At 37.7% G+C, this 25,093-nt stretch overlaps 1 protein-coding gene across 2 annotated transcripts in view; it reads left to right on the plus strand.

Moving 5' to 3' along the window:
* Positions 1 to 25,093, plus strand: part of PAFAH1B1 (platelet activating factor acetylhydrolase 1b regulatory subunit 1) — an 83,845-nt gene that overhangs the window by 38,976 nt on the left and 19,776 nt on the right. For both annotated transcript variants that reach the window (XM_055321877.1, XM_055321885.1), the window contains exons 3-5: positions 18,829 to 18,913; positions 19,171 to 19,245; positions 20,112 to 20,318. In XM_055321877.1, the coding sequence (XP_055177852.1) occupies positions 18,829 to 18,913; positions 19,171 to 19,245; positions 20,112 to 20,318 (367 nt within the window). The remainder of the gene's footprint in view (positions 1 to 18,828; positions 18,914 to 19,170; positions 19,246 to 20,111; positions 20,319 to 25,093) is intronic.

Raw genomic sequence — 25,093 nt, forward strand, 5'->3', positions numbered from 1 at the left:
GTAGAGCATTATCTATACAAAAGTTTATATTCAGAAGTATTCTCTTTTGAATCCCTTCTATTAAGTTACTCCCTCCTTGCCTCCTATAAGAATCAACCTTGTTCATTATTTAATAAAGATAAGAGAGAGAGGTGCCTGGTGGCTCCATTGGCTAAGCGTCCAACTCTTGATTTTGGCTCTCAGATTCTGATCTCAGGGTTTTGAGATAGAGACCTCCATTGCTGGGCTTGCACTAGGCATGGAACCTGTTTAAGATTCTCTTCATCTGCCTCTCCCCTCTCCCTCCCTTTCTAAAAGAAAAAAAATAAGATGAGAGAAATACATATATGTTTTGTTTCGCCTTTTTTTTTTTAAGATTTTATTTATTCATGAGAGACACACAGAGAGAGAGAGAGAGAAGCAGAGACACAGGCAGAGGGAGAAACAGGCTACATGCAGGGAGCCCAACGTGGGACTTGACCCCGGGTCTCCAGGAGCACACCCTGGGCTGAAGGCGGTGCTAAACCACTGGGCCACCAGGGCTGCCCTTGTTTTTCTCCTTTCTTAAGTAAAAGGTAGCATACCATATGTGCTCTTTTGCACTTGGCTTTATTTCCGTTAGAAAAATCTGGAACTCACTCCATATCACTTCATAGAGATTCCCCCCCCCCCTTTTTTTAACAACTGTGTACTGTGTACATACCATGTTTCTTCAACCATTCTCCCATATTTGAAAAATTAGGTAGTTTCCACTATTCTGTAACTATAAATAATATTGTAATTAATAACTTTTTTGTTATTGAAGGTATATCTGGTTTTTAATTATTCTTGTTTCTAAGTCCAGATCTTTTTCTTCTGGATGCCTTATGTGCACTGACTGCAAGTCATTCTTATTACCCTCATAACTAAGATTAATATTTAAATTTTATGGCCCAAAATAGAGCTTTTAGTTTTAACAAAAATCAATTGAGAAGAGAACCTAATTTCAGGTAGCTAAATTTGTAGGGAATTTTAGGTAAGAATAGACTTAAAGAGTGCTTATTAAAGAAAGAAAATTGGTCTTACATCTAAATGTAAATTTGAGGAATAGAAAAATCTTAAGTTTTTAGTAAGGAGATAAAATGATGGCTTTTACTTTTTCTCCCATTTTTAAAAATAATATGAGTATATATTTACTGAAAGGAAGAAACAAATGTTTACCTCTTATGAGTAAGATACATTTTGACACTTCAGTTTGCCTTTGCTTCATTTTAGCGTTTCTAATAGGTTGGATACCAGTTAGCTTGTAAAAAGCTTTGAGGTATTTTGGTTGTAGAAATGAAATAAATATTGACATACTGGAAACTGGTAATTTGAGCAGTACTGCTAAGTGTGATTCAGCTCAGCAAATGTATATTGCCTGCCTTCTTTGTTTTACTACTCTGAGGCATATAAATATTGAATAATAACAAAATCATTTATGTGGATATGACAAATATCTTTATTTTACAGATAAACTGATGATAGGAGAAATTAAAATTACCAGTGTCATGACTAGTAACAGAGGCAGAACGAGTTTCCCAATTTTAAGTTCACTATTCATTAAACACAATTCTATTACCAAAATTTATATATCAAAATGTAAACATTACCCCCTCCTCAGTTTCTCAGTCCCATTTTTCAGTGGTAGCCACCATTGCCTCGATAGTATAATCTTTTCAGATATTTTTCACATATTTACTTTTTTTAATTAATTTATTTATTTATTCATGATAGACATAGAGAGAGAGAGAGAGAGAGAGGCAGAGACAGGCAGAGACACAGGAGGAGGGAGAAGCAGGCTCCAAGCCGGGAGCCCGACGTGGGACTCGATCCCGGGACTCCAGGATCGCGCCCTGGGCCAAAGGCAGGTGCCAAACCGCTGAGCCACCCAGGGATCCCCTTTCACATATTTACAAAAATGTCTTGCACATCTTTTTTCCTTAAGATTTGTAAAATAGAACTGTATTTTGCATCCTGTTTTTAATAATTTTTGTCAGTCTTTATGTGAATTTGAAAATGGCATTATCTGTCAGTTCATCTTATAGTTACTTTTTGTTTGTTAAAGAATATATTTTTTTATTTGAGGGAGAATGTCTGTGGGGGTGGGTGCAGAGGGAAAGGGAAAGGGAGAAGGAGAAAAGTAGACTCCACTGAGTATGGAGCCAGATGCAGGGCTCTTTCTATCTCAGTGACCTGAGCTGAAATCAAGAGTTGAATGCTTAACCCATTGAGCCACCCAGGTGCCCCATCTCAAAGTTACTTTTAGCAAAATAAGCTTATACCTCTATTTCTTTTTTTTTCTTTTTTTTTTTAAATTTTTTAATTTTATTTATGTATTCATGATAGTCACAGAGAGAGAGACAGAGAGGCAGAGACACAGACAGAGGGAGAAGCAGGCTCCATGCAGAGAGCCCGACGTGGGATTCGATCCCGGGTCTCCAGGATCGCGCCCAGGGCCAAAGGCAGGCGCCAAACCGCTGCGCCACCCAGGGATCCCTCTATTTCTTTTTTTAAAGATTTTATTTATTTATTCATAAGAGACACAGAGAGAGGCAGAGACATAGGCAGAGGGACAAGCAAGCTTCCCTGCAGGGAGCCCAATGCGGGACTTGATTCCAGGACTCCAGGATTGTGACCTGAGCCAAAGAGATGCTCAACAACTGAGTGACCCAGGTGCCCCACACCTCTATTTCTGTATCAAATTTTACCCATTGATCTTCCATGGAAAATGAAGAAAGTCTTTTTTTTTTTTTTAGGTTGTCCTCATTGATAATATTTACACTTTGTTTAATTTGTTGCTCACCCCGAATTCTTTTTTCCACAACTTTCCCATTCTTGTATTCCCTTTTTGGTTTAACAGGTATATTGTAATGTAATTGACATACAAAGAACTGTATATACTTAATGTATACAATTTGATTGAGTTTGAAACATTTTTCTGTTCTTCCTTTGATTACTCTTGTCAGTTGGGTAGATTTTTTTCATTATGTTTCTTTTTCAAGATGGATTCCTAAAGGGACCTCCATGAGTCTTCACATGTTAGAGATTAATTTTTTTTTTTTGCTTCCATAAATACACAATTCTTGGGATGCCTGGGTGGCTCAGCGGTTGAGTGTATGCCTTCGGCCTAGGGCATGATCCTGGAGTCCTGGGATTGAATCCCACATCAGCCTCCCTGTGTGGAGCCTGCTTCTCTCTGTCTCTCTCTGTCTCTCTCTGTCTCTCATGAATAAGTAAATAAAATCTTTTTTAAAAAATAAATACATAGTTCTTAGGTTACACATTTTTTTCACACTCAGAGTTACAAATATTAAGGAAAAAATTACCATGTGAAAGACTGCAAATAAAAATCTCAAATTCCAAAAATGCAGATATCACATAGGCCTCATTTGCTGGCCATAATGCAATAAAATAAAAATAAATAGCAAAAGGAGAACTAAGAGAAATCTATTCAAATAGACATTTAAAAATACACTTCTGGGATCCCTGGGTGGCGCAGTGGTTTGGCGCCTGCCTTTGGCCCAGGGCGCGATCCTGGAGACCGGGGATCGAATCCCACGTCGGGCTCCCGGTGCATGGAGCCTGCTTCTTCCTCTGCCTGTGTCTCTGCCTCTCTCTCTCTCACTGTGTGCCTATCATAAGTAAATAAAAATTTAAAAAATATTTTAAAAAAATAAAAAAAATAAAAAAAATAAAAATACACTTCTGGGGTGCCTGGGTGGCTCAGTTGGTTAAGCATCTGCCTTTGGCTCAGGTGGTCAGGTTGTGATCTCAGGGTCCTGGGATTGAGCCCTGCATCAGGCTCACTGCCCAGTGGGGAGTCAGCTTCTCCTTCTCCCTTTGCTCCTCACCCCCTTTGCTCTCTCTCTCTCTCCCCCCTTCTCAGATAACTAAAATCTTTTTTAAAATTTTCTATATATTTTGGAGTTAAGAGAACAAAATGAAACTTAGGAAATGAAATCAATAATAATGAGGTTACTTATAAAAACCAACATAGGGGATCCCTGGGTGGCTCAGTGATTGAGCGCCTGCCTTCAGCCCAGGGCCTGATCCTGGAGTCCTGGGATCGAGTCCCGCATCGGGCTCCCTGCATGGAGCCTGCTTCTCCCTCTGCCTGTGTCTCTGCCTCTCTCTCTCTCTCTCTCGAATAAATAAATAAAATCTTTAAAAAATAAGAATAAATAAAAACCAACATAGCATACAGAAAATTGGATTGTCTGAGTCTTTTAAAAAACCAAAGGTCAGGGATCCCTGGGTGGCGCAGCGGTTTGGCGCCTGCCTTTGGCCCAGGGTGCGATCCTGGAGACCCGGGATTGAATCCCACATCGGGTTCCCGGTGCATGGAGCCTGCTTCTCCATCTGCCTGTGTCTCTGCCTCTCTCTCCTTCTCTCTCTGTGACTGTCATAAATTAAAAAAAAAAACAAAAAAAACCCAAAGGTCAGAGGGGCACCTGGGTAGCTCAATCAGTTGGGCATCTGTCTTCAGTTCTGGTCACAATCTCAGGGCCCCTGGGCTCAAGCCCCAAGTAGGGCTCTCTGCTCAGTAAGGAGTCTGCTTCTCCCTCTGCATCTGCTCTTCCTCCTGTTCATTCTCTCTCTCTCTTTCTCTCACTTGCTTTTTCTCAAATAAATCCAATCATTCTTTAAAACCCCAAAACATTGGGCAGCCCGGTTGCTCAGCGGTTTAGCACTGCCTTCAGCCCAGGGCATGATCCGGGAGACCCGGGTCGAGTCCCACGTCAGGCTCCCTGCATGGAGCCTGCTTCTCCCTCTGCCTGTGTCTCTGCCTCTCTCTTTGTGCCTCTCATGAATAAATAAGTAAAATCTTAAAACAAAAACAAAACAACCAAAGGTCAGAAGTGAACTACACATTCAATTCAAGAACAACAGGGGTGCCTGAGTGGCTCAGTAGGTTAAGCGACCAACTCTTGATTTCAGTTCAGATCACTATCTCAAGGCTGTGAGATCGAACTCCACAGTCAGTGGGGAGTCTGCTGGAAATTCTCTTTCTCCTTCTCCCTCTGCCACTTGCCCAACTTGCGTGCGAGCATACTTGCATGCGTGTGCGCTCTCTCTCACAAATCAGTAAACTTAAAAAAAAAAAAAAAGAACAAAATAAGCCCAAAGGAAAGCAAAGCAGAGGCAAAGAATTAATATATTTTTTAAAAAGCATAAATTAGTAACATAGAAAATATAACTTGTTAAGCTTGATTAGCAAAATTAAAAACTAGCTTTTCTTTCTTTTTTAAGATTTTATTTATTCATGAGAGAGACAGAGAGGCAGAGACACAGAAGGAGAAGCAGGCTCTCTGCAGGGAGCCCAATGCAGGACTTGATCCCAGGACCCCAGGATCATGACCTGAGCCCAAGACAAACGTTCACCTCCTGAGCCAGCCAGAAACCCCTAAAAACTAGCTTTTAAGAAAACCATAAAATAAAACTGATGAATAAGGAGAAAAGGCACAAATGAACAATATAGTAGTGAGAAATGCAACATAAAATGAACTCAGGTGATTTTCAAAATTATGAAAATGTTCTATTAAATTTGAAAATCTGAATTACCAGGGTGATTTTCTAAGAAAATCATTAGTAAAATTGCTTCAGGAAGAAGTTGAAAACTTGAATAGATTATTAACTTTAGAGGAAATTGTAAAGATAGCTAGAGACATCAAGTTCAGGCAGTTTCTAAGCCTAGACCCTAATTCTTTAAGGACCAGTAACTTTCCAGATTGTCTTCCACACCATAGAAAAAGGTGGAATACTTAAGAGCTTATTTTATTTAAAAAAAAAAAGAGCTTATTTTATGAGGCTAGGATAGCGCCATTAGCACTAGGTAAGAGGATAATAATAAAGAACATTACAAGCTAATTTTTATATGGATTCAGATAAAAAATATAAAATAATATAACAAATGAGTATGTTATACATATGAAAAAAGTTAGTTATGGCCAAGTATGATATATGCCAAAAACATAAGAGGTTTCAACCTTAAGAAACCTGTTAATGAAAAAAAAACCTTTTAATGTAATTACTACATTAATAGTAGGAGAAAAATCATATTCTCAGCAAAAGATAAAGAAATATTTTTAATGCCCACTTTTGTTAATTTCTTTTTCTTTTATGTAGGCTCCACGTTGGGTGTGGAGCCCCAAGATAATACCTGAGGTGAGAATCAAGAGTCAGATGCTCAACTGACTGAGCTACCCAGATGCCCCAGGATTGTTAAAAATTTCTTAAAGTGATGCCTGGCTGGTTCAGTAGAGCATGCTACTCGAACTCTGGGTTCTAAGTTCGGGCCCCACATTGGGTGTAAAGATTACCTAAGATCTTTTTAAAAATTTGTTTTTTCTTAGAAAAGGAGGAAGGAGGGTATTTTCTTAACTTGAGATTGAGTCTCTCTACCTGAAATTTAGAGAAAATACTGGAGATATTAAGGTACATTTCCAAGAAAGTCAAGAACAAGGCCAGAGTAACCATGCTTCTGATACCATTAAACTTGGACTTGACAATCTAACCAATGCAATAAGGCAACAAAAAGAACTAGATAGAACTATTGGAAAGGAAGAAAACAAACTTACTTGTAAGTGCTAGCATCTATATAGAAAATCAAAGAGAGAGGTGTCCCTGGGTGACTCAGTTGGTTGTCAGCCTTTAGCTCAAGTCATGATCTCAGGGTCCTGGGATGGAGGACTGGAGGACTCTGCATCACAGGCTCCCTGATCAGCAAGGAGTCTTATTTCTCCCTCTCTCCTCCCAACCCCCCTGCTTATGCTCTCAGTCTCTCAAATAAATAAAATCTTAAAAAAATAAAAATCATGGGCAGCCCCTGTGGCATAGCGGTTTAGTGCCACCTGCAGCGTGGGGTATGATCCTGGAGGCCCGAGATTGAGTCCCACGTCGGGCTCCCTGCATGGAGCCTGCTTCTCCCTCTGCCTCTCTCTCTCTCTCTCTCTCTCTCTCTCTCTCTCTCTCTCTCTCTCTCTGCCTCTGTCTCTATGAATAAATAAATAAAAATCTTTTAAAAAAAACAGAGAATCAACAATTAGAATTACTGGATTTAATTGGTGTCCAGAAATAAGATGGCATACAAAAATAGTTTTTGTTACTGAGTAATGTTGTAGAAAAGATTTCTTTGCCCTGTTTCTAGTGGGGAAAAAAAGCGAATAATGGAAAGATGTCAGAGTTCCCAAATATTAATAAAGTTAAATACAATACCAATTAAAATCGAAACAGATTTTTTCATGAATTTGACTAGCTTGATTCTGAAATTCTTCTGGAAGAGAAAAAAGAAGAAAAATAGTTACATATAAATTTTTAAAAGATCATTGAGAAAGGAACTAATTGTACCAGATATCTAAACATTGCTATAAAGGTAGTTAACTACAGTATTTTTGGAATAGGCATATAGGTCAATGGTTGAGCGTCTGCCTTTGGCTCAGGGTGTTATCTTGGAGTCCTGGGATGGAGTCCCACGTCAGGCTCCCTGCATGGAGCCTGCTTCTCCCTCTGCCTGTGTCTCTGCCCGTATCTCATGAATAAGTAAATAAAATCTTTAAAAAAAAAGAAAAGGAAAGAAAATGATTTGCAATGGAGAAGTTTTAGTTTAGCCTGGTATTTCTCCTTACTTTTCTGCCTGCTTATCCATAGTGGTTTTTTTCTCCTGTGTTTATATTCACCAAGCTAGATTTTGAGTGCTCTTTATTTTAGGGAAATTTTCTTTTATTCTATTTGGCTATATCATATCATATCTTTGGATTCCTTTTCTTTTTATATGTTTAGTTTTATGTTACCATAGATTTTGTTTGAGAGTATAAAGTTATATGGTTTCCCACTTCTTTCTGGGGTTATTCTTCCTCTCTAAAGAATGCATTCCTGTATTTTATTTGCTTTGTTAGTTTTCCCCCTTCTCTTTTCCTTTTTTTTTTTTTCTTTTTCTTTTCCCTTTTTTTAAAAAAGATTTTTAAATAATCGTCAAGCCCAGTGTAGGGCTCAAATCTACAACCTTGAGATCAAGAGTTGCATGTTGTACTGACTGAGTCAGCCATGCACACTTTTCCTCTTCTCTTAAGAAAATGTTCATGGACTCTTAAGTTGCATCCTTTCTTCTTAGTCATCTTTGAGGATAGTTTTATTTGTGGGAAAGAGTAAGTTGGGATAGTGAAATTAAGTGTGCTGTCTTAGAACACCTTTCTGTCATACCATTATAGTCCTTTGCCCTGAAGCATGTTGCCTCTCAACTTTCCAGATCCTCTTCCGGTGAACTGACAATCTTCATAAAGTGATCTGAAACACTTTTTGGATAATTTATTGTTTATCTCTGTTAGCTAATTCTGATCAACACATTAAGGTTAATTTTCTTTAACCTCTTAATTTTGCTGTACTTATATAGGCTTCACTGCCCTAAAATTCCCTAGGGCTCCATCTATTTGTCCATCCCTTGGAGAAAAGATCCTGATCTTTTTACTGTCTCCATAGTTCTGCCATCCAGAAATTTGAACTCATATGGTATTTAGCCTTTTCAGAATGACTTCTTTGACTTGGCAATATGCATTTAAGGTTTCTCCATGTCTTTTCATGACTATAATGTATCTTAAAGCTGTATTTTGCTTTGAAAAACTAACCTCTGCTATTGAGGTGTTCAGGTTTCTCCTGTGCATATGTTTGAATATTATATATATTTAGCATTGATTGGAAAGTTGTTCTGTCCTGATCTTAAAAAAATAATAATAATAAAGATCTGTACTTACCTGTATATGTAAAATTGTACCTTGGAATACACTACACTACACATGTTCATGGAGTTGAGTTAGATGCCAGACAAGGCTCTAGCATGGGTACACATTGTCATCATGTTGGAAATAGTTGTAAAGACAAGTGTAGGCACAATAGTTTGCATCATGGCAATATCCTATTACTGGTAGTTTTAAGGTTTAAAGTTTTGAACACGTTTTGTCTGTCTTTAGGATCTATAATAGAAACAAGAGCAATGTTTAGATCTTGGGGGTTCAGTTTTCAAATAGGTATTTCCCATTCCTTTTAAAATATTTTGGCTCAGTTTAATTGAAGAATACTCAAGAGATTGCAGTTGAGTTGTTTAAATCTAGTTACTGCATATACCACTTACGTGTGTGAAGTAGAATTTTCTTCATCCCAGGCAACAAAAGCAAAATAATGAATTAGATGCTGGGGCTGAAATAAGAATGTAACTGTAATTCACATACTATCAATTTCAGGTTTTTATATACATAAACATACATATTTTTTCATTGACCTTAAAGTAAATATGGTTGACCCTTGAACAATATGGGGGTTGGGGTTCTGACCCTTTGCTTAGTTGAAAATCAATGTATAACTTTTGACTCCTCCTAAAACCTAACTACTATAGCCTACTGTTGAACAGCAGCCTTACTGATAACATCAACCTCTGACTAACACATATTTTGTGTGTTGTGTATGTTAAATACTATATTCTTAAAATAAAGTAAGTTAGAGAGAGGAAAGTGTTATTAAGAAAATTATAAGGGCGGTGCTTGAGTGGCTCAGTCAGTTGGGTGTCTGGCTCTTGATTTTAGCTCAGGTCATGATCTCAGTGTTGTGAAATCAAGCCTTGAGTCAGGCTCTGCCCTGAGGAACGGCTTGGGATTCCCTTTCACCCTCTGCCCTGCTTGTGTTGTATCTCTCTATCAAAAAAAGGAGGGGGATGCGAATCGTAAGGAAGAGTAAATCTCTTTACCGGACTATACTGTATGTACTGAAAAAAAAAGTCACACAATATTAAGTAGACTCACACGGTTCAAAACACCGTGTTGTATAGAGGGTCAACTGTGGGGGGGGTTTAAGATTTTATTTATCCATTCATGAGAGATAGAGGCAGAGACACAGGCAGAGGGAGAAGCCGGCCCCATGCAGGGAGCCTGACGTGGGATTCATTCCTGGGACGCCATGATCATGCCCTGGGCCGAAGGCGGCACCAAATCACTCAGCCACCCGGGCTGCCCTCAACTGTGTTTTTAAATATAAACTTCTTAATATATATTTTCTCCACTTTAGCTTGACATTCTGCTGCTTTTTAAACTTTAAAAAGTTGATAATCATAGAGCCTATGACCATGTTGCCTATAATATCACTTCCCATACAATGATCACTAAAGTTTCTAAGTATTGCCTTGAAGTAAAATATTATAAGGGGCCTTCTGAGTTTTCAAAGGGGGGGTTTAAATGTTCTGTTTGTGTTATATTTTATCTTTTGAATAATTTTTAAGATTTTATTTATTTATCTGAAACAGTGCAAGCAGAGGGGAGAGAGAGGGACTCCTCACATGGGACTCAGTGCCACCACTCTGAGATCATGACCGAAGTCAAAATCTGGAGTCAAACACTTAACACCCAGGCACCCCCAGTCTTTTTATTTTTTGAAAATTTATTTTTATTTTTATTTATTTTAGATTTATTTATTCATGAGAGTCACACAGAGAGAAGCAGAGACAGAAACAGGCTCCCTGCGGGGAGCGCAATGCAGGCCTCAATCCCATGACCCCAGGATCACGCCCTGAGCCAAAGGCAGACACTCAACCACTGAGCCACCCAGGCATCCCGAAAATGGATTTTTAATTGAAATATTTTCATTCAGTAGAATGCATCATATTCTGATCATTCCAAATAATAAATAATGCCACTCTAGAATGAAAGAGTACTGGTATTTTTTTCCTGTTATTCATGATAGACCCTTCAAAACAATAAACCAGTAAACCAAAACACATAATTCATTTGTGAATTTGAATCAAAAATTTCAAAATTGCTGATTGTTTCAAAAACTGTATTTCAGCATTCTTTAACAAGAATGAAGTAAGTGGGGGATCCCTGGGTGGCGCAGCGGTTTGGCGCCTGCCTTTGGCCCAGGGCGCGATCCTGGAGACCCTGGATCGAGTCCCACGTCGGGCTCCCAGTGCATGGAGCCTGCTTCTCCCTCTGCCTATGTCTCTGCCTTTCTCTCTGTGTGTGTGTGTGTGTGTGTGACTATCATAAATAAATAAATAAAAAATTAAAAAAAAAAGAAGTAAGTGGAAGCATCTTTAAAGATAACTAGGGGCACCTAAGTAGCTCAGTCAGGCTCCGACTCTTTTTTTTTTAATATTTTATTTTTAATTTATTCATGAGAGAGAGAGAAGCAGAGACACAGAGGAAGAAACAGGCTCCATGCAGGGATCCTAATATGGGACCTGATCCCAGGACCCCAGGATCATGCCCTGAGCAACTCCTGAGCCACTCAGGCATCCCTGACTCTCCTGGTTTTGGATCAGGTTATCTTGTGGTCATGGGATTGAGTTCCATGTTGGGCTATGCACTCAGCCGAGAGTCTGCTTCAAATTATCTTCCCTCTCTCTCCTGCTCACTCTCTCTAATAAATAAAATCTTAAAAAAAAAAAAAAGATAAACAAGATATGGTCTTCAGGACCAAAATTGTTAGGGATCCCTGGGTGGCTCAGTGGTTTAGCGCCTGCCTTTGGCCTAGGGTATGATCCTGGAGACCCTGGATCGAGTCCAACATCTGGCTCACTGCATGGAGCCTGCTTCTCCCTCTGGTTCTCTGCCTCTCTCTCTCTCTCTCTTTCTCTCTCTCTCAAATAAATAAAGTGTTTTTTTAAAAAAAAGATTAACATGATATGGTCATTAGGACCAAAATTGTTAGGGATCCCTGTGTGGCTCCGTGGTTTAGTGTCTGCCTTCAGCCCAGGGTGTGATCTGGGAGTCCTGGGATCGAGTCCCACATCGGGCTCCCTGCACAGAGCCTGCTTCTCCTCCCTCTTCCTATGTCTCTGCCTCTCTCTCTTTGGGTCTCTCATTAGTAAATAAATTAAAACTTTAAAAAAGTCTTCCGTCCTTAATAAAACTGATGAAAATCAACTCTAGATTAACAACTGGAATTAGCAAACTCTAGAAGTGTCGTTAGGCTGTTAGATCCAAGAGATTCTCTTAACCTTACCCTTGTTTTAAGTGATAGTGATACACCTTCCCTGGTAGAAGTTCTGCATTCACTAGGTTCAACTATCTCTAATGGCATGAGACTTATTTAAACTTAAGTTCTAAGTTGTTTGCTATATTTCTGTATATGTATCTTGCCCTTTGGTTGTTGTATATTATGATATTAATGCCTTGTGATATCTCTTTCCAAACCTACTCTCATATATCATATTAACCAAGCATTTACCCTCATTAAATAAAAAGAGAATCTATCCCTGATATTCTCAAAACTCACTGCTGCTCCCCAACTCCAGTGTTTTATATTGCTTATTTGAAACCTTACTGTGGAATGGGAATACTGAGGCCACTTGAGGTTCTGAAACTATGCTTGCTGAAGTCGACAGGGACCTCTTAGTGTCAGGTTCCTTGGGCACCTTTTAGACTTTGACCTCTTTCATGTGTTTATCACTGCTGTCCATCACCATTTCTTTTTTTTTTTTTTAAGATTTTATTTATTCATAGAGATGCAGAGAGAGAGAGAGAGAGGCAGAGACACAGGCAGAGGGAGAAGTAGGCTCCATGCAGAGAGCCTGACGTGGGACTCGATCCTGGGACTCCAGGATCATGCCCTGGGCTGCAGGGGGCACTAAACTGCTGCGCCACCGGGGCTGCCCCCATCACCATTTCTTTGAAGCTTCCTTCTCCATTGCTTTGCTGACATCTCTAATTATTGATTGATTTTAGAGAGCACATGTGCATTAGTTGGGGGAGTGGTAGAGGGAGACCGAAAAAGAGAGAGAATCTCCAGGAGACTCCCTACCAAGGGAGGAGACTGGTGTAGGGTTTGATCTCAGGACCCTGAGATCATCACCTGAGCCAAAAACTAGGAGTCAGATGCTTAACTGACTGAGCCATCCAGACTCTTTGTTCTTAAATGTTGGTATTTGTCAAGGTTCCATCAGTTATATTCTGGTCTCCTTTTTTTTTCCCCCCTATTACATACCTTCTTCTGAATTGTCTTTCACCACTTATGTGGTTTGAATCAACTGCTCCCTGTTTGCTATTTTACCAAATCCTGTTTTTTAAGCCTGTCTCAAGCCATGATCTGTATATCTCATTACCTCTTAAGTATCTTTAAATATAGCTACTTCAAGTCAGAAGCTTTAAAACTGAACTTATTATATTATCTCTTTTTCTTCTTCCTCTTTTTTCCCCTGTGTTTTCTTTCCATGTGAATGGTACTACAATTCACTAGAAACTTGTGAATTAACTGTGTTTTCCCATCTCTCATGTCTAGTCAATTACCAAAACAAAAGTCTAGTGGTTAAAAGTGTGAGTCATTTTTGGCTTCAAGGGTATGGGTGTAGGGCTTTTTAAAGAGCAGTATAAGTTGGAGTGCCGGGATGGTTCAGTCAGTTAAATGTCCGCCTTCAGCTCAGATTGTGATCCCAGGGTCCTGGGATTGAGCCCCACATCAGGCTCCCTGCTCAGCAGGAAGCCTGCTTCTCTCTCTCCTTCTGCCTGCTGCTTCCTCTGCTTGTGCTTACTCACTCTCTGTCAAGTAAGTAAATAAAAAATCTTAAAAAAAAAACCAAAAAAGCAGTATAAATGCTTTTTTAAAAAAAATATTTATTTATATATTTTAGAGTTTATGTGCACTGGAGGCGGGGATTCAGCAGGAGAGGGAGAGAGAGTCTTAAGCAGACTCCACAATGAGCAGAGGGTCTGATGTGGGCCTCGATCTTACTACCGTAGATCATGACCTGAGCTGAAACCAAGAGTTGGAATGCTTAACTGACAGTGCCACCCAGGCGCACCCCATTAAAAGTCCATTTTTAAGCACTTACAAAAATATATATAGAAATAGAGAAAAATAGAACCACTCTAGTTAAGGAGGGAGGTGCAGAGCTCTCTCTACCTGCTTAGCCAATATGTTCCCCATCTCAGTAAATGTTTTTTGGAATTATTATCCTAGATTATTTCACTACTTCCTAGTTTTGTGGCCTTGATAAATCAGTGTGCCAATATATAATATAGGGGTAATAGACTTTTCTACCTACTTTAACTGGATTGTTTTAGGATCAAAAGAGACAGTGAATGTTTTTTAAATTATAACATTTTATGAAAACTATAAATGTGATATACAACTATAATGGGGTGCTGCTTTACACACATTTGGAATCACCTCCATCTTTCTAATTAATTGCATTTGCCACACCACACAGCACAACATCTTTAAAATGCAGATATCGAGCCCTGGGTGGCTCAGTCTGTTGAGTGTCCAACCCTTTATTTTGGCTCAGGTCATGATCTCTAGGTCATGAGATTGAGCCCTCTGTTGGGTTCCACACTTGTCAGGAGTCTGCTTTGGGTCTCTCTCCCTCTGCCCCTCTCCCTGCTCACTGTATGTTCATTGTCTCTCTCTCAAAAAACTAAAGTCTTTAAAAAAATAAAATGCAGATGTTGGGTAAAGCTACATAGAACTTAGAAATATTGCAGAAGTTTAAAAAAATTTTTTTTTAATTTTTATTTATTTATGATAGTCACAGAGAGAGAGAGAGGCAGAGACACAGGCAGAGGGAGAAGCAGGCTCCATGCACCGGGAGCCCGACGTGGGATTCGATCCCGGGTCTCCAGGATCGCGCCCTGGGCCAAAGGCAGGCGCTAAACCGCTGCGCCACCCAGGGATCCCAGAAGTTTTAAAAATTTAATATCTAGTCAGTCCACTTTAAAAAAATTATTTATTTATTCATGAGAAACACAGAAGGAGAGAGAGGCAGAGACACAGGCAGAGGGAAAAGCACGCTCCATGCAGGGAGCCTAAAGCGGACTCAATCCGGGGTCTCCAGGATCATGCCCCAGGCTGAAGGTGGCGCTAAACCGCTAAGCCACCGGGACTGCTCTCTAGTCCACTTTTTATAAAAGTTACATAAGCAGAATCAAAGGATAAAAACTTGGGTTTTAAGTCAGTAAATGCTAACCCAAATGTTTGAAAAGTAAAAATGGTAAAGAGATGACATTCATAACTATTGATAGGAATATAAATCGGTACAACCCTAGGGAACAAATTTTTAGTAGCTATTAAAATGTCCTAAAAATGTATATAACTTTTTATCTTTATTCAGGCTACTCTTAAAAAATATTATTATTATTATTTTTTAAATTTTTATTTATTTATGAGAGAGAGAGAGAGAGAGAGAGAGAGGCGCAGAGACATAGGCAGAGGGAGAAGCAGGCTCCATGTACCGGGAGCCCGATGTGGGATTCGATCCTGGGTCTCCAGGATCGCGCCCTGGGCCAAAGGCAGGCGCCAAACCGCTGCACCACCCAGGGATCCCTTAAAAAATATTATAAACTTGGGTGGCTTGGGACACCTAGGTGGCTCAGCAATTGAGTGTCTGCCTTCGGCCCAGGGCGTGATCCTGGAGTCCTGGGATCGAGTCCTGTGTCGGGCTCCCTGCATGGAGCCTGCTTCTCCCTCTACCTGTGTCTCTGCCTCTTTCTTTTCTTTTTTCTTTTCTTTTCTTTTCTTTTCTTTTCTTTTCTTTTCTTTTCTTTTCTTTTCTTTTCTTTTCTTTTCTTTTCTCTTTTCTTTTCTTTCTTTTCTCTTTTCTTTTCTTTCTTTCTTTCTTTCTTTCTTTCTTTCTTTCTTTCTTTCTTTCTTTCTTTCTTTCTCTGTCTCTCATGAATAAATAAAATATTAAAAAATAAACAAACAAACTTAGGTGGCTTATAAATAACAGAGATTTATTTCTGAGAAGTCCAGTTTCAAGGCACTAGCAGATTTGCTTCCTGGTTCCATAGTCACTTTTTATAAGGGCACTAATCGCATTCAGGAGGACTCTGCCCTAATGACCTAAGTACCTCCAAAAGCCCCATCTCCAGATACCATATTAGGTTTGAACATAAGAATTGGGGAGGGTGGGGGGATGACACACACATATCCAATCTGTAGCATCTTTTGACTCTATTGTAAAGACATGTAAAAGGCTTTATATGAATGTTTATTTGCAGCATTGTTTATAATGGTGAAAAATTATAAACAACCTTAAAGTCCAACAGTAGATAATTGCTTAAATAAAATTTGGTACATCTACCTCATAGAATATTGTGTCTGAGGGCCACCTGGATGACTCATTCGGTTAAGCATCTACCTTGAGCTCAGATTGTGATCTCAGGGTTCTGGAATGGAGCCTGGCATCCAGCTCCCTGATCTACGGGGAGTCTGCTTCTCCCTCTTCCTCTGCCCCCCCCCAACTGATGTGCACACATTGCTCGCTGTGTGTGTGTGCCTCAAATAAAGAATATTGTGTTTGAATATTAATAACTGTGATATCATAGATTAACTGACAAGGCAAGATTTTCAAGAAATGGTGAACTAAATGAACAAGTTACTTGATTAAAAGCCATTTCCTGGGATCCCTGGGTGGCGCAGCGGTTTGGCGCCTGCCTTTGGCCCAGGGCGCGATCCTGGAGACCCGGGATCGAATCCCACATCGGGCTTCCGGCGCATGGAGCCTGCTTCTCCCTCTGCCTGTGTTTCTGCCTCTCTCTCTCTCTGTGACTATCATAAATAAATAAAAATTAAAAAAAAATAAATAAAAGCCATTTCCTTTATAATGCATACATGGTGATGTGAATTTATGGGCAAAGAACATGGTATGAGAAGATTATACTGAGGGCTTAGCAATGGTAATCTGAAAATGTTGGGACTTTTTTTTTTTTAATTAAGAGGAATAGTCATTTTGTATTTTTTCCTTTAACTGTTCTTATCTGGAAAAGTACCACCATTTATCTATCTTTATAAAAAATAAGTCCATTAAGATCATAATTGTTATAATTTGTACATGTATTACGTGTATATATGTATTATCTATTATATGAGCTTCAGTATTGTAAGCTGTGTGCAGCGTCTTCAGGCAAAGTTTCAGGCATTAGGGCTTGCTTGACCTGAGGGTAAGACTGGAGCTAGGTTAGGAACATTAAATATTTGCAAGTACTATATATGATTTGTTTACCCTTGACATTTTTAAAGAAGAAAATAAAGCTAAGAAATAGATATGTCTTTTAACTTCTTTGTTTCCTTTATTATTTGGGGTATTCTAACCAAGGGAAATATACTTTTATTGAAGGCTTGTAACATAGGCTTTGACAACATAGTATTTGATGGAATATTTTGAAAGATCCATTGCCTTCCTATTTTGTATTGTTTTGGAAAGCCCAAGTAAACTACTTGGTGGAAATTAAGATGAAGTAGATTTCAGTTTCATGTAAAGAAGGTACTTATGAATCAAGTTATCCACTAGTGAGAACAGGCCAGAAGGTACAGGCTGTATGATATGAGCAGGACACAGACACAGATTCAGAATAATAGTAAGAATTTATCTTTCCTCAGCCCCGTGTTCATGAATGTGATGTGCTTGACCCTGTCTTCCACTAGTTAATGCTTTAATCTTTGGTATACTAATAATTACCTGGAATATAAAATGTTGATGTAATTCCCTATTATCTTCCTCCACTGCTTGTTTTACTTTTAACCTGCTATTGAATTAAACTTGATTCCACCAATTCTACAATATTACTAGAGTGTTTATAAAGCATTGGGTGGGCAGTGGCTTTGAAAGAGTAGTCATAGCAGTATTGTTTGTGGTAGTAAAAGTGTATGTCTGTAATGGAATACAATATTTTTTATTAAGGCAGGTTTATGTCTGCTGGTAAAGAATGATGGCTAAAATTGAGTTTATGTGACATTGTGTGTAAGACATTTGTAGTATGCTACAGTTTGTTTAAGAAACAAATACTGATTATCTCTAGACTATGCAAGAATGTGTAGGTAGATTGTCTCTGAATATACAAAACACTGATTAAGTACCTCAGGAATGGAATATTGGGGGTCAGTGGTAGAAAAGATATTTTATTGTATACTTAAAACAGATTTAAATTTTGTTTAACCTTGGATATATGTTAGCTTTCTAGTTATTTAAATTAAAATGTTTTAAAGGAAATCCCAAACTACTATTTCTGTCACAGTGGTACTTAAGGCTCAAAAAAGTTGAGAGACATTGGAATAGGTTGCTTTAGGAGGGAGGTAGCTGATTTTCTCTTTGAAAGATTATGAGAGCATGAAGAGGCACCTGCTAATTCAGCTTTCCTAACCTTCAGGTTCTTTTAATTCTAAATAAATGTCTCATTCTGTGATACTATACTAAGTTATAGCTTGTGTCCTTTTCCACTCTAATGGTTTAAAGTTATCTCTGATATTAAATACTTATTAATTATAATTTATCACAACAATTTTCTGTGCAAATGTAAATTTCAGTTGCTAGTCTGTGAGCATCTGCTAGCATAAGTAGTAAAGTAAGGCAGAATGTAAATATGAACAAAATTGATGATTACTGTCACAAATCGATAGCTGTTCTGTAAGCCATATCTTGATCTATAGAGTGCCTGCATCTTGTAAGGTAAACAATACATAAAATCTCAAGAATAATGTTTTAATACTTTGGATATACTATGACAGAACTAGATGTTTTAGAGGCCTTGGGGGAGGGTTTCTTTTTTTGTGAAATACCTGTGTGATTTGAAAGGGAATACTTTTAAAAGAATGTCTTAAGATTTATGAGATTTTAAATATTTAATATAGAAATCAGATTTTGTGGAGCCCCTGGGTGGCTTATTTGATTGACTGTCCAACTCTTGATTTTGATCTCGAGGTCCTAGGATCAAGCCTAGTCTGCTTGTTCCTCTCCTTCTGCCTCTCCACCCACTTGCATGCGCACACACTCTTTCTCTTTAAAATAAATGAATAAATAAATTTTTTTTAAAAATCAGATTTTGTTAGAAGTCATTTGAATTTTTTTTTTTTCAGAAATCGAGCTATAGCAGATTATCTTCGTTCAAATGGCTACGAAGAGGCGTATTCAGTTTTTAAAAAGGAAGCTGAATTAGATATGGTATGTTTGCCTTTTTACAGTTTTTCATAGTATAGTTAATAAGTGGATTTTACTCGTGTCATTAGTTAACAGTCCTATCAGTTATTGACAAATCTCATCATTTGTTATGTGGTTTACTTTGGCCCTGGGTTTTTACTCTACTTCCCTTCCCCTTTTTTTCTATAATCATATATTTAGTAACATTTGGGCTTTAGGTGAACGGTCTGAATGACTTTGAGCCACTTGTCAAAAGGTTCTCATTTTTTTTTTTCCTCTAGAATGAAGAATTAGATAAGAAATATGCTGGTCTTTTGGAAAAAAAATGGACATCTGTTATTAGATTACAAAAGAAGGTATCTCCGTCTTCTTTCTTTAAAGTAACTTGCTAAAATAAATAAATAAATAAATAAATAAATAAATAAATAAATAAATAAATAAATAATAACTGACTTGTATTTAGAGTGGTTTTTACATAAACTTTTTGAAAATATTAACATCAGTTATTCTGCATGGCCAATAAAAATAATTTTTAATGCATTAAAAAAAAAATCTTTGACCTAGACAGGTCATTGCTGATACATGCTAACACATGCAACCCAGATACTGGCTCCAGTGAATCTACAAAACCCTGACTTCACAAAGAATTGATACTGAAAAAACTCATTTGTGCATTTAGATGGGAAGAAAGCATGTAGCCAATATGATGCTGGGGAAAGGGCACTAAATAAAGTGTGCTCTTAGAGAAGTCATTTTCATCTCTGCGCTTTTATTTTTATCTGTTAAATGAAGGCAACAAATATTACTCTGGCCCTAAATTTATACTTTTAGTAGCCAAAGTTAGAATAAATAACATTGTTATAATGTAAGTTAATCCATAAAAAGCTCTTAGAAAAGTTACCTAGCACGCAGATGCTCAATAAATGTTAGCTTTATTGCACTGCTCTTCCTCTAATTGATATATATTGAAATTTTTTTTTAGTTAAGTAGCTGACACAATCATAGTGAATCTTTTTCATTTCATTTTTGTTACACTAATAAAATTTTGGTGATACATCATATAGATCATTTTTAGTTAAATTTGTTGAATGCTTTGTAAATTACTGAAATGTTTTCAAGTATCCTACATACACGCAAAGTAAAGGCAGTTTTTAAACAAACATATCAAGTACATTCTTTTTATTGGAATTTATCTGTATATAACTATGTGTTCCTTCTCAAGGTTATGGAATTAGAATCAAAACTAAATGAAGCAAAAGAAGAATTTACGTCAGGTGGACCCCTTGGTCAGAAACGAGACCCAAAAGAATGGATTCCCCGTCCACCAGAAAAATATGCATTGAGTGGTCACAGGAGTCCAGTCACTCGAGTAATTTTCCATCCTGTGTTCAGTGTTATGGTCTCTGCTTCAGAGGATGCTACGATTAAGGTAATTTTTTTTTCAAAATTAAAGATGTACAGTACTGTACAAAACTGTTAAAAGCATTAATTAGGTAAAAGAAATTTAAAAATCCTTAAAAAAATCTCTGATTTTTACTGATAAATTTGAGAAAATTGAGTGTCACTAATTTAGTGTTAGACCATAGGTCACCTAGTACTTGAATAATTTTTGTTCTTGGGGAATGAAGATAAAAGTGTGCCTTGCTTTTAAGCAGAGATAATAGATGAAAATATGAGATTACAATACTAGTACTTCAGGGGGTGCATGTATTCTGCAAAAGAATTTTGTAGGGGACTTAACTGAAATTGGATTCTCCTTGATGTATTTTAAATACTAGCTTTGATTCCAAACAGTAGTTCTCCCCAGGAATGTGGGAATGTAGGAGGTTTTCACTTTATAAGCTATTTCTCTCATTTTTGTATTTTTTTACAATAAATGTACACATTTTGATGTTTTATCTTTTAATCCAGAAAAAAAGTTGCTTTTATAATTCCCTTTGACCCAGACATGATACAGTAACAGTTATATATAAACTAACTGCAGAAAGATAAATAAAATTGTTTAGATAAGTTTCTCTCTTATTTCAGATTAAGCTCTAAATTTTAAAAAGTTTCATCTATAGAGGTATTACTAAGAAAATGTAAGTTGCTAAGACCATATGTATCATCATCTAGCAGCAGTCCAATATAAAAATTACTGGAATGACTTAAATGCGACTCTACTTAATTTGTTTTTCAAATTAAACATTCTGTTCTGTTTTCCTTATATGGTTTCTTTAGTTTCTAAATCAGCAGCTTCCTTCCATCCCATGGGATGGGCTGCAGAGAAATTGGAAGAGAATCTTAAAATCTTATGTGTACTATAGAGTCTGAAATGATTACATACCAAATAGATTAATCATTGCTGTTTTTCAAATATATGTAGACATATATTTAAATTATTGATTTCATGATAGTCTTGTGTACTGTAAAACTTTACTGCTGTCATGAGGCATAAGGGTGACTAGGTTAAAAACCCAGTCTTTTTTTTTTTTTTTTTTTTAAGATTTTATTTATTTATTCATGAGAGGCACAGAAAGAGAGGCAGAGACACAGGCAGAGGGAGAAGTAGGCTCCATTCAGGAAGCCTGATGGTGGGACTCGATCCCAGGTCTCCAGGATCAGGCCCTGGGCTGAAGGCGGCGCTAAACTGCTGAGCCACCCAGGCTGCCCCAAAACCTAGTCTTAATTACTGATTTTGCAGCAGTGGTATAAGAATAAGCAAAACTGTAAATGTCCCATCTTAAAATGTATCTAACTGAGTGAACTTTAAAATATTACAGATTGGGGCCCCTGGCTGGCTCAGGCAGTAGAGTATGCAACTCTTGATCTCAGGATCATGAGTTCAAGCTCCATGTAGGGTGTGCAGCCTACTTAAAAAGAAAACCAGAATGTTCAAATTGGAAGTTTTTAAATTTGTATGTATAACAATTATGCCACATAGCTCAGCAACTACTTAATAGTTCTACTTCCATTTACTCTTAATGTGCACGTGGCTTTTTCATTAATGAAAAGCATTGTATTTAGTTTTGATAATTTTTTTTGTTAAATTTATTTTAGAAATAGGTTTCTTTGTTTCTTTTCTTTCTTTTTTATTTATTTATTTATTTATGATAGTCACACACACAGAGAGAGAGAGAGAGAGAGAGAGAGAGAGAGAGAGGAAGAGACACAGGCAGAGGGAGAAGCACGCTCTATGCACCGGGAGCCCATCGTGGGATTCGATCCCGGGTCTCCAGGATCACGCCCTGGGGATCCCTCTTTTTTTTTTTTAAAGATTCTATTTATTTATTCCTGAGACACACACACACACACACAGAGGCAGAGACACAGGCAGAGGGAGAAGCAGTCTCCATGCAGGGAGCCCGACGTGGGACTCGATCCCAGGTCTCCAGGATCATGCCCTGGGCTGAAGGCAGTGCTAAACCACTGAGCCACTAGGGCTGCCCAGTTTCTTTGTTTCTGATGAATCATTTTTAATGATTTTAAGCTAGTTGTTTTGTTTATATGTGAAGGCAATATAGTAGGATAGTTAATATTCTTGGTTCAAGTCCTGACCCCATCACTCAAAATTAATGTGATCATGGGCAAATTATAACTTTTTATGCTTCTTTTCCTTGTCTATAAAATGAAGATAACTAATACTTATCTCATAGGGCTTTTGGTAGGATTAAATGAGTTAATATGTAGAAACTGCTTAAAATAGTACTGACCAGATATTAAAGGAGTACTTGGTGCCAGCAGTTTTTCAGTACCGTGAATTTTCCTTTTTTATGTCATTTCCAGTCATGTACTATCATAAATAATGTTCTATTCATTCTTATGCATAAAGCTTTCTTTTCTCAATGAATTACTTCTATGAATATTTTGTGGAATGGAAAAAAAATCGTTTTTCTACTCTTCTTCCATACTTTTGCTACTCAGTTGTGGTAAAACCTAGAATCTACTTTCCAAAAAACCCAACATAGAGCATAGAATTTTTTGTGTAATTTTGTGACTATCTTGGACAAAGTACATGATACATTTAAGGTTCAATTTTCTCTTTTTTGGGAAGAAGGATGAAAAATTTTTATGTTATTAAGATTGTTTTGCTTAAAATTAAGTAATGTGTACATATATAGTACCTGACAGATATAGGTAGTTGGTAAGGGCCTAGTAGAATATAACTAATGTTATAATTAACAATAACAAAAATTTTTATTACATTATTTCCCTTGTGTATTTGGTAAATAAAACATTTATTCCTTTTAGAGTAATTCATTTATATCATCAGTCTTTAAACGTTAATAATTTAGGGAAAATGTAGGATAGATAATTGGAATGCTTCATAATGGTATTTTAATTGCATCATTTAAATTTTTTAAATGTTAGTTCTTTTTCTTCTTCCTTTTTTTTTTTTTAAAGATTTTGTTTTTTTGTTTTTTTGTTTTTTTTAAAGATTGTATTTATTCATGAGATGCAGAGAGAGAGAGAGAGAGAGAGGCAGAGACAGGCAGAGGGAGAAGCAGGCTCCATGCAGGGAGCCCGACGTGGGACTCGATCCCGGGGCCTGGGATCACGCCCTGGGCCGAAGGCAGGCGCTTAAACCGCTGAGCCACCCAGGGATCCCCTAAAGATTTTGTTTTTACATGATGTCCACACCCAGCGTGGGGCTTGAACCCACAACCTGGAGATCAAGAGTTGTACATTCCACTGACTGAGCCAGCCAGGCACCCCTTGAAATTTTTTTTTTTAAGATTTTATTTATTTATTCATGAGAGACACACACAGAGAGAGAGAGAGAGAGAGAGAGAGAGAGAGAGACAGGCAGAGGGCAAAGCAAGCTCCATGCGGGGAGCCTGACATGGGACTCGATCCCAGATCTCCAGGATCATGCCCTCGGCTGAAGGCGATGCAAAACCGCTGAACCACCCAGGCTGCCCTGAAATGTTATTTCTGATTGCCATGTAGAACTATTCTTAAATATTTTTAAAAATGAACAACAATCAAAACTGAAAAATGCATTCAACTAACAGAGCAGATGAAGGGCTGCCAACTTTTTATAAAGAGTTCAAAACGGGCACTTGGGCGGTTTAGTCAGTTAAGTGTCTGCATTGGCTCAGGTCATGATCTCAGGGTCCTGGGATTGAGACCTATGTCCAGCTCTCTGCTCAGCAAGGAGTCAGCTTCTTCCTCACTCTGTCTCTCAAATAAATAAAAAGTTCAAAACAAATGTGAAAAACAGTAATCATCTCAATAGAAAATTGAACTGTGGGATATGAACAGACCATTCATAGAAGAGAGGAAAATGACTAACCAGTAACACAAGTTTTGGCTTTGCTACTAATAGTAGAAAATATATTAATATTGTATCTCAAGGGATCCCTGGGTGGCGCAGCGGTTTGGCGCCTGCCTTTGGCCCAGGGCGCGATCCTGGAGACCCGGGATCGAATCCCACATCGGGCTCCCGGTGCATAGAGCCTGCTTCTCCCTCTGCCTGTGTCTCTGCCTCTCTCTCTCTCACTGTGTGCCTATCATAAATAAAAAAAAAAAATAATATTGTATCTCAAATCTGTCATCAGTATATTTTACTTTTTAGATGAGAAATCCCAGTGGTGATCAGAATTTATAAAGCAGGCATTTCCATTACATTAAATATAATCTTATGAGAGAAAAATTCAGCAGAATGTATGAAGAGCTTAAAAAGTCTGTACTTTTGAGTTCAAGCCCCCCGTTGGGTGTAGAGATTACTTAAAAATAAAATCCAACAACACATGTTTGCAAAGTCTAATGGCATGGAAAAATACTTATGGTGAGAAGCAGAGGAGAAATGGGGTAGTGTAGTACACAGGGTCATTATACTTAAAAACAGCATAAAATGGAAAAACCATGTCTTTGGTAGGATAGTGGATTTTTTTTTTATTGCCCTTGCTATACATTATAGTTTATTATTTTTATATAATCATGTGGAAGTAAAAGAAAAAAATTAATTTTTATTTATTCTTGATGTTTACAAACACTAAAATACCTTGTTTGCTTACCATTTATGAAGAGACCATTTTCTAGGTATACTTATTTTAGAGAAAATGTTACAGTGTTATTTGACGAATGCATGGAAAGTTAACTGAAACTGAATTGCAAGATCACACCTTATTTATTTTTAGTATGTAAGATATTCATCTACAACCTTGGTGTCATTAGATACTAAATGAGGGGGAACCCTGGGTGGCTCAGCGGTTTAGTGCC

Source organism: Nyctereutes procyonoides, unplaced genomic scaffold, assembly GCF_905146905.1.
Source record: "Nyctereutes procyonoides isolate TBG_1078 unplaced genomic scaffold, NYPRO_anot_genome, whole genome shotgun sequence".
In the NCBI taxonomy this organism is placed as follows: Eukaryota; Metazoa; Chordata; class Mammalia; order Carnivora; family Canidae; genus Nyctereutes; species Nyctereutes procyonoides.